This window comes from Hordeum vulgare, chromosome 1H, assembly GCF_904849725.1.
Source record: "Hordeum vulgare subsp. vulgare chromosome 1H, MorexV3_pseudomolecules_assembly, whole genome shotgun sequence".
NCBI lineage: Eukaryota > Viridiplantae > Streptophyta > Magnoliopsida > Poales > Poaceae > Hordeum > Hordeum vulgare.
Window position 1 is genome coordinate 22,506,743 of NC_058518.1, and position 10,010 is coordinate 22,516,752.

Genomic DNA, 10,010 nt, shown 5'->3' on the forward strand with positions numbered 1-10,010 from the left:
GCTGGAACATTTGCTCCCCTGTCCTGACCTAGTTGGTGAATTCTGCAGCTTCCAACCCACAACCCAGACTTGTCTTCCAGGTTGAAACTGATTTACCATCAGAGTTGTATGTGTCTTCTCTTCACTCTTCATGTTTCGAGTTTCCTAACATGTCCGGGAGAATAAACATATCATACCGCGAATGTAGTGTGGTTGATTGCCGTCCAGCATTAATGCTATACACATTTCTTTTTTGAATTTTCACCAGGAGAGGAGGGGAAGCCCCTCGACCACCTGAATTTATTACCCAAAAAGGGGGCAAGCCCCCGAAAAATCAGATTACAAGAGATAGCTGTATTGAATGTAGGAGGAATTATGCTCTTGAAAATGTTGATGAGTAACCTAATATTTGTTCAGTGGAAGTGAGCGAAATCCAAGTTAGTTAAAACATCCAATTATCCATATGAGAGTCCAAGACTTATGTTTAGTACTGTCGTATTTCGTATGTGCATCAGAGGAAATTTGCTTTCTAGGCATGTTGGACCGTACGAGTCCAAGACTTCATTAATATATAATATGGTCATGTCCAGTGATCAATGCAAAGGACACTGGAATTGGGTTTCTAATGTCACTTTTTTTTAGGTTCAAAAAAAAAAGAAAAGAAATGCCACTTTTTTTTACCAGTTCAAACTTTATCTGTGTTGAAAGGAATCTATGTGATAACTTCTGCGTGTCTATTTCACATTCCTTGATCTAATTTCTAGAAGACCAGGCAGCCTGTTATATAATGTCTAGCTGTCGAATACACATTTATCTTGATATAATTTGCAATGTTTAGTATTGTGATAATGCGTGGGAAGCTAAAGAAGCTGCTGTATTGATTGAAAATGGAAAGTGTGAACCAATTGATGTGATGATGACTCTGTCAGCATTTGGTTCTCATGATCAGCAACTTAATATTTTACTTAACTACTGCATATAAACTCACATGTTACGATCTATTGTCTATTTCAGCTTTATTAAATATTGAAATTCCTAGTTTCATACTAACTTTGATAGTCGAGAAATTGGGATAAGTGTTGTCAGTAGTTGTTAGTGAGCATACTAACTTTGATGAGGTAAAACGTGTTACATCATAACTTTCTCACTGTTTACTGTTGAATGCTAGAAAACATGGATCATATATACATGGATTAACTTGTCTTAGTTTCTTTAATTGATTTAATTTGGTAATTTCGTTTCAGCCAATTCCTTCACCATTAGCAGCTACACTCATCCTTTTGCTAGTGTTTCACGTAAGAGTCATCTGTATTCAAGAGTGCCTTAAAATCCACCGCGTCTTACATTTAAGACGGCGAATGGGGAAGCATCCAAGATAATTTTCAGAAAGGGAGATGAGTCAAATGACCTCCGACAAGATCAGCTGGTAATTATTCTAGTCTTGGTTTACATTTCATGGAAATCATTTTGGCTTTTGCTCTAGTCTGGCACACTGATATGTATTGCCATCTCTGCGTACTGGTCTGACCTAGTGGTTATAGTATAACATTCCTGTGAAGCCAGCCAATCTGTATTTTCAGTTCTTGCTAAGTTGCGACTTAATAAGCTAAATAAAGTATTGTAGAAACTTCTCATTTTGTTTTAAAGTTGCCTGCTGTTGGAGTTAGATGTGGGTGGGGTTGGAAGATTAATTTCATCTAGTCAGGCTGGAAAGAATAATGGGCTCGGTGGCGAGCTCGCAGGGTGGTAACACTCGGTGCCAACAGAGGAATGGCATCATGGGGCTCCTGGGGTGGTCAGGGGAGGGGAGGAGGCGTGATGGGGGCAGCTTGCGATGGGGCGTCGTCATCTTTTCGGTGTTGGAGAAGGGAAGATATGCTGCAGAACCACCGCCGCATCGTTGTGCGTCATGTCTAATGGTGGACATGGCCGCAATCCTACATATACTCTGTTTGTAACTAATTACTGTACAAACGCGACCTCCTCCAGGGAGGTAGATACACTTCCCAAAATTTCTATGTCGTATATATATACATTTGTGGGCTGTAAAACACCATACAATAAGAAACTGAATAATACATGTAAATCAACCCATCAATATAAAGATAGTATTTGTCTGTGGGCTGTGAAACACCACGTAATAAGCAACTGAATGATGCATATGTAAATCAACCCATAGGTACAAAGGTAGCTTCTTCGTTTACATATTAAAATTATGAGCTGTAAACAGCATTCGAAAAGCAATTATACACTACTCTCACAATAAGAAAAGCCTCTGAGAAGTCTAACCTAGCCGCAATGTTGCATGACTTGGTACTAAATAGGGGTATGTGGCATCATGCAAGCTCACATATATGATAACATCAACCAACATTGATTCATCTTCCTCCTGAAAGACCAGATATTGTGCCAATGCTCGTGTTTAATGAAAGGCATGACAATGCGTAACGGTCAAACCCTTCACCCTGCATTCGTGAGAGCAGGCTGAAGCTCATGTCTGTATCTGTCAAGTCTGGGAGTTGCAAATCGCCATCAAGGTACCGCATGATACTCTGCATGTTGGGCCTTGCATTGGTAAATGGGTGTGCACATAGTAGTCCTAGCTTTAGCACTAGGCATGCCTCGTCAACATTATAGTCATTCTGTAGCCTCGTATCTACTGCCTCAGTCAGTGATCCCTTATTCCAATGCTCAAGAACCCAATCAACTAACAAAGGTTGATTTCCTCGTGCATTGATGTTAACTGGCCTTTGCCCACAGACAACCTCAAGAAGGAAAATCCCAAAGGCAAACACATCGGTGAGAGGAGTTGCCTTACCTGTGCATATCAGTTCTGGGGCTAGGTACCCAATGGTACCAACCACATGTGTGGTCTGCATATCAGCTCCATGATCATAAAGTCTTGCAAGGCCAAAGTCCCCTAGTCTCCCATTCATTTCACTATCGAGGAGTACGTTGCTTGCTTTGATGTCACGGTGGATGACCACTTTCTCCCATTTCTCATGGAGGTAGAGCAAGCCTGATGCAATATCCTTTATTATCCGAAACCTCTGAGCCCAGTTTAGTATAAGCATTTGATCATCACAATACAAATACTTATCAAGGCTACCATTCGACATGCAGTCGTACACCAAAAGGAGTTCATCTTTTCTCCTACAATAGCCAAGCAACTGAACAAGGTTACGATGTCGGATGCGGCCAATACTGACAACCTCAGCAACAAATTCCTTTAGACCCTGTCTGGAGTCATGGGATACCCTCTTCACAGCAACCTCTAGTTTAGTTGATGGAAGGGTCCCTTTATATACCTTCCCAAACCCTCCTGCACCAAGTAGGTGTTTGTTCTTAAATCCTTCTGTGGCATGGTACAAATCCTTGTATGAGAACCGATGTGGCCCGAACTCGATCTCCCAATCTTCTTTTAGCTCAGCATACCTCAACTTTCTCCTCACAAGTAAAATGACCATAGAACCTACAGCAAATACGAAAATTGCGCTCGCTATAGGTAGGATGATTTTCAGCAGCTTTGATTGATGCTTTGGACGAGGTAGCTTTGGCAGCTTTGCAATATTGATCAGTGGGGCTGGTTTGTTCATCCCAAAACTCCAACCAAGCACATAATGTCGTGAGTCGACCTCTCCACCTGAAGATGAGAAGCCGATGTAGGATGGATCCTGCAACACACTTGAGAGGTCATAATCTGCCGAGATGAGTGGCCTTGTAGGTTTCTCCATTTGAAGGGGAGCCATGGTCACGCTGATTTTCTTGGCGTCACCATTGTAGTCCACCCACACTTGCATTGCATCACCGCTAGCTAGGACCATGTCTTGGAAGGTACCGTTCCTATCATCATAGTATCCTGCAGGGTAGGACTCTATAGACTGGAGGCTGTTGATGTCGATACCTACATGGTTGGTGTTATTGTCTTTGAACTCGATATTTAGGACGGTGTCTAGCTCGATGGCGAAGATGTGGTTGCTCAAGTTGCCGTTGTTCTGGGAGTTCATGAGGCCCAAGTATTGATTCGCCAATGCACTTGAGAAGTTCATGCTTGGGGCGACGACGAAAGCCAAGCCTTGTCGGCTCATGATGGGGTAGCTGGAGTGGATGGCAAACACAAAGGCGACTGAGAAAGACTGCACGGCATCATCATGCGATTTGCGGAAGTGCAACGGAGTTGGGTAGAACGCATGGCCTTTGCAACCAAGTGAGCCATTGGTTAGCTCAAGGAGTCCGTTCGACGTGACTGAAGCAGCCTCGTCGATGGTGAGGTTAGTACCGGCTGTGAAGCCATGGTACAAGAGTTGGTCATCACTTGCTGCAGTGAAAAACGCAAGCTCGAGGCCAAAGCAGAGGAGGAAACAGAGGAGGAAGAACTTCATGTGAGGTGGGTGCTTTTCTGTGCTTGCTGGAGCAGACTGCAATTCTATTTAACGTGATGTGAGATGTGGTCGAGTTGCTATCCTGCCCTCTTTTTTCCACAGGCATTTTCGTCCGATATTGACAATGCTGGTACTTTATACCTAAAACACGTTTTGGAAAAACAAGCTATACATGACTTCAGTGCACAATCTTACCCTTGTGGTTGTAATTTATTTGCAGGGAAGGGAATTCTTGGCCACTCATCTCATGACTTCAGTGCAAAAGTCAGTCGTCCTTACTTTTTCATATTCTCCACTACACACGGCTTCATATATAAGTCTATGTAGCTTTCCATGGCTACACATGCATGCATGACTTGAAAAGTCAGTCGTCTATGTAACTTTCCACATTGGTCATTGGATGTGCTTTGTTTACTATATGATGTGCCATCTAGCCCTTTCTTTTTCCTGCAATCGTTCTCGCTTTATGAACAACTATCAAGTTATTCTTTATGGTTCATAAGGCCATATCAAGAGAAGACCTGCGCATCGGCAAGCGCATCATGAGAAATATAGGAGCATTACTGTATATTTTTTGACCAACTTTGCCCATGCCAGGCCGCCAGCTACTGAATCCAACAACCAGAGTGTAAATGGAATGGTTATTTCTGACCATCCGACCGATCAAATTAATTGCGATCCAATCTGGTGCTGGTTAGTTTCTTATTCAAATATCAAAGTCAAATAATTCGTCTCAGATTTTAGTTGGTGTCAGATAATTCTGATAATATCTGGATAGCCCTATTTGGATATCCATGTTTAGTTAATATATATTCAAAAAATAATTTAAATTGTACCCGAAAAACAGTTTTAAGTTTTTTCTTTCTTGTTAGGGCAGTTTTCTAAGTGTTTTAAATCTTAGTTCTTCACATTTTTTATTATCTTATACTTTGAGTAGTAGATAATTCTGAATTCTTTGTTTTTTCAGTGCACTATGTAGACTCTGTTTCTCGCACAATATCAAGATGTTTTATTTGTTTCCCAGGCTTTCTTTATACAGTTTGGTTCACATCCTATTCACATTCATGTCTTGGGAACTCTTAGAAATATTATAACATGGTAAGCACGAGAGTTCCACTATTTTTCCCAGGCTATCTTGATGCATGATGACTGCACCATGTTTTTTCTGATTTGTATATTAAGCAATAAATATTTCACTGTTTGCTGAAAAGAACTGAAACCCAAATTTACACAGTCTGGAGCATAAATCAGAATAAAATTTCAATTTAATTATGTTTTACTTATGGTAGCTATTTATCATTACTAGATAAAGGTGAGGAATCAACTTAATATCTGCTAGACACATAGCTCCAGTAATTTTTTCAAGAGACTGACTTAATAGTCATGTGTAAAGATTACGTACGAAGGAAGGAATATGACTTTCAGTATAGATTTTTTTTTGGGGGGAATGACTTTCAGGATAGATGCTTAGGCAAAAGTTGTGGGAAGATCTTTGCTGCACGGCTGTAGTTTATTTGTAGCCACGCATGCCTTCATAATTTATTTCATGGTCTTCATCTGCGTCTATACATAGCTTTCCATATTGACTACTACACATGGCCTCACAAGTCAGTCGTCCATGTAGCTTTTCCATGGCCACACGTGCTTGGCTTGATAAAGGCAGACGTCTAGCAGTGTAGCATGCCGCATTGTCATTGTCATGAATTGTCAAAGGACTACCCTTCTTTCAGCAATGGGAGCTTTATTGACTCCAATGTTGCATCGAGACGATGCGACTGCATTGAGTTCACACACTGTCTCTACAGAACAAGATGCACACAGTCCAAACAAAGACAAACTCAACCGTAAGAAAAAGGACAAACCCAGTTGTAGAAGCTTCCACACTAGGTGGGGTCGGGAAAATTATTATACGTCTTCCACATGTATGAATTTATTGCACATCATATATTGATTCAATGGTAGAGTTTGGAAAAAATGTGCATCTAAATTGGAATAAGAAGAAAGTGGAATTTACACCATCAAGGCTGCACGCACGTCGTCTATTGAAACTTCATTCTGCATCAAGGATGAAATGTTGAAGGTCATGTGTGTCAGATTCAGATCTGGGGGTGACATATCACCATTGAGATACTGCATAACCTGCCTCATGTTGGGCCTTAAACTGATTAGTGGGTGTGAGCACAGCAATCCTAACTTGAGAGCTAGGCATGCCTCATCAACATTGTACGCACCTTGGAGCTTGGTATCCACTGCATCTGTGAGAAATCCTTGGTGCCAATGGTCAATCACCCAGTTGACCAAGGTGAGTTGGTTGCCTTGTGATGTTGTCTCGATGGGCTTCCGTCCACAGGTGACTTCGAGAACAAACATGCCAAAGGAAAACACATCACTAAGTGGGGTTGCTTTGTTGGTGTGTGCTAGCTCAGGAGCTAGGTATCCAATGGTGCCAACAACATGTGTAGTTTGAGGGCCAGTCTCGTGGTCATATAACCTTGCTAAGCCGAAATCACCTAGTCGCCCATTCAGTCCATCATCGAGGAGCACATTGCTTGGCTTGATGTCTCGATGCAATACAACTTTCTCCCATTCCTGGTGAAGGTAAAGCAAGGCAGACGCAATGTCTTTGATGATTTTGTATCTCTGGGCCCAAGTTAAAGTAGGCCTCTTCTCCTGATCATACAGGTACTTGTCAAGGCTTCCATTGGACATGTATTCATACACCAAAAGGAGCTCAGCCTTGCGACGGCAATAACCATGCAACTGCACAATATTGCGGTGTTGGAGGCGGCCGATGCTCGCAACCTCAGCGACAAATTCCTTCATCCCCTGCTTAGAGTCATGGGAGATCCTTTTCACAGCGATCTCCACTTTAGACATTGGAAGCACACCCTTGTACACCTTTCCAAATCCTCCAAATCCCAGTAGATTCTTGTTCTTAAATCCCTTGGTGGCGTGAAACAAGTCCTTGTATGAAAACCTATGGGGCCCAAATTCAGTTTCCCAATCTTCTCTAAGCTCGGCATATCGTAGTCGCCTTCGGACAAGGAGAATGACAGTGGCGCCCACAGCAAGAACAAATGCTGCGGAAACTATTGGCAGTACGATTTCCAGTACCTTGGATCTAGGCTTGGGGCCTTGACGAGGCAGCTTGGGCAGCTTGGTGATGTCAATTGCTGGAGCAGGCCTGTTGATGCCGAAGCTCCAACCAAGCACATACTGGCGCGAGTCGAATGAGCCCGTTGAGGCAGAGAAGCCGACATAAACCATATCTGGGAGCACCGTTGAGAGGTTGTAGCTGGTGGAGAGCAGTGGTTTTGTGGGTTTGGCCATGTTTATGGGAGCCAAGCTCACACTGATCTGCCTGCGTCCTCCATCATACTCCACCCACACCTGCATCATTTCATAGCTCGCGAGCGTCAGGTTTTGGAAGTTACCCTCGTTGCTGTCGTCGTAATAGCCGGCGCTGCTGGAGTTGACGGAGACGAGGTCGTTGATGTCGATCCCGACATGGTTGTTGTTGATGTCCTTGAACTCGTCATTCCAGTTGGTGTCGAGCTCGACAGCGAAGAAGCGGTTGGCTGGGTCGCCGTTGTTGTGGTCGTTGATGAGCCCCAGGTACTGTGTGGGCATGGTGTCGGAGAAGTTGCTGCTTGCGGCGACGACGGAGGCCATGCCGTGGCCGCAGGTCTGGGCCTGGACGCAGTAGATGGCAAACACATAGGAGACAGCGAAGGACTGAGGCGCCTGAACTGCTGTCCCGTTGGGCGTCTTGCCGAAGTAAAATGGAGTCGGGTGGAAAGCATGACCTCTGAGCCGGAAGGTGCCGTTGGTCAGCTCAAGAAGGCCGTCTGGTGTGATGGTGGCCACACCGTCGAGGGCGAGGGTGGCACCAGCGAAACCGTAGTAGACGAATTGGTCTTGTTTCCCGACAGCAAGCTCTGAAAGATCAAGGACGAGGAAGAAGAAGAAGAGGAGATGTTGGAGCAAGGAGAGACGCTTAATGCTATCCATGTCTCCTGATGACCAGAAGAAGTTACTAAGCGAAGTGAAGAAAGATGGATAAACATAATCACATAAGCAAGCTTGCCCTGTACTATTTGACTGTATTTTGCTGCAGTTGGTCAGATTCTCTGGAAAAGCATCCCCTGACCAACTCCTGCAGTATTGATTGTATTGTGCACTGCAAAATATTGTTTCTTTGGATCATACTTTTGCTGGCTTCTATCAAGCACGTGTGGACTGAGCTAGAAGGGAATCAGTTTTACATTGCAAAGTCAAGGTCAATGAAAGCTAGTTGTGATGTCGGTGTGCAGATATTTCTCTAGTTGTGGTTGGTGAAAATTACCTCGCTGCAAGTGTGGCCAAGTTCTTCACAAGTTGTGTTGCCATAATCTTTGACTAGTTGATGAGCAGATATATTTTTCTTATCTAGTTGTGACTGGTGGAAATTACCTTGCTGCGAGTGTGGTGCATGTGGCCAAGTTCTCAAGTTGTGACATAATCTTTGACTTGCACAAGTCAGTCGTATACATATGCCAACCATGGCTTCTCGAAGTCATAACTCAGTCGTCTATGTTGGGTATTAGTCATTGTTAGTGTGGCAACACTACTTAATTGGTTGAATCCGATTTGTCTATTATATATGTGGGGGTGAGATGTTATTCTACTCGACTTTTATGATCTCTTACAAATGCAGTACGTCTATGTAGGGTGGCTGTACAAATGCAGCTTATGATCTTTTACTTTTTTTCTACTCGACTCATAGATGTAAGTGTAACAATGGCTAGCTGCGTACTACTGCCTTACATATTGGTAAATGTTCTTCCAGGGTGATCTCTGCTCCGATTTCCTGTGTTCATCCGGTGGAGGCGGCTGATCAATAGCTATTCTTCTGGTTGCTTAAAACTGATGTAACTCAATTTCTTGTTTGTACCCGCGAGGGCGATCATGGGCTCCACCTGCGCCCTATTGCCGGCACTCGATGCGGTGCCCCGGCCTCCCTATAGAGGACCGGAAGCTTGTAGGAGCAGGAGCAGGAGCATCTCTGACCCTTTCCTGACGAGCTGCAGGTCATAGACGATGTCCCAGCAGAGGTATGCCCTCCCCTCCTTTCTTCCCCTTCCAATCAAATTCTTGTGCGAAAAGCAATCTTGTGAGAAAAGGAATCTTGATCGAAAATAGACCTGCTTATTTAATGCACTGCCACTTCATCACATTGATTTCAACATGGCTAGTTTGTCGTACCTTTACTGTTTTAGTAGTTCACTACTGAAAAAAACCACGGTTTTGGAAAAGAGTTGCGGATTTTAATAAGTTCATTCATTCGAAAGAAGTTTGCGGATTTAAAAATTATTCATAGATTTGGAAAGGAGCTGTGATTTAAAAAAAAGTTCATGAATTTGAAAATAATTTGAGGACATACAAAAAAGTTCATGAATTTGAAAATAACAATCACGTATTAAGAGAAGAAAAAGAAAAAGAAAACCAAGTGAAAGTTCATGAACTTGAAAATAATAATCATGAATTTACAGAAGAAAAAGAAAAAGAAAATCAACTAAAAGCCGTTCTAAAATAAACCACAGAAAAAACCGCACCGAAATCCTGGGGAAACCTTCCAAAAACCAGCGGAAAAAATTTCCACATGGGCCG

At 43.0% G+C, this 10,010-nt stretch overlaps 2 protein-coding genes and 1 long non-coding RNA gene across 4 annotated transcripts; 1 reads left to right on the forward strand and 2 right to left on the reverse strand.

Annotated features, from left to right (window-relative positions):
* The first annotated feature begins 960 nt into the window (after window positions 1–960).
* On the forward strand, window positions 961–10,010 carry LOC123396229. Of its 2 annotated transcripts, none has more exons than XR_006609899.1 (5): window positions 961–1,405; window positions 4,582–4,625; window positions 4,959–5,054; window positions 5,329–5,459; window positions 9,190–10,010. It is a non-coding gene; the product is annotated as an uncharacterized LOC123396229 (long non-coding RNA). The 2 variants fall into 2 exon arrangements; XR_006609901.1 differs by having other exon boundaries at window positions 5,386–5,459.
* On the reverse strand, window positions 1,983–4,366 carry LOC123396038 (L-type lectin-domain containing receptor kinase SIT2-like). The gene has a single exon (XM_045091101.1). It carries the CDS (start codon window positions 4,359–4,361, stop codon window positions 2,358–2,360), a length of 2,004 nt encoding a protein of 667 aa, XP_044947036.1. The 5' UTR covers window positions 4,362–4,366; the 3' UTR covers window positions 1,983–2,357.
* LOC123396127 (L-type lectin-domain containing receptor kinase SIT2-like) lies at window positions 5,466–9,179 on the reverse strand. The gene has a single exon (XM_045091205.1). It carries the CDS (start codon window positions 8,370–8,372, stop codon window positions 6,372–6,374), a length of 2,001 nt encoding a protein of 666 aa, XP_044947140.1. The 5' UTR covers window positions 8,373–9,179; the 3' UTR covers window positions 5,466–6,371.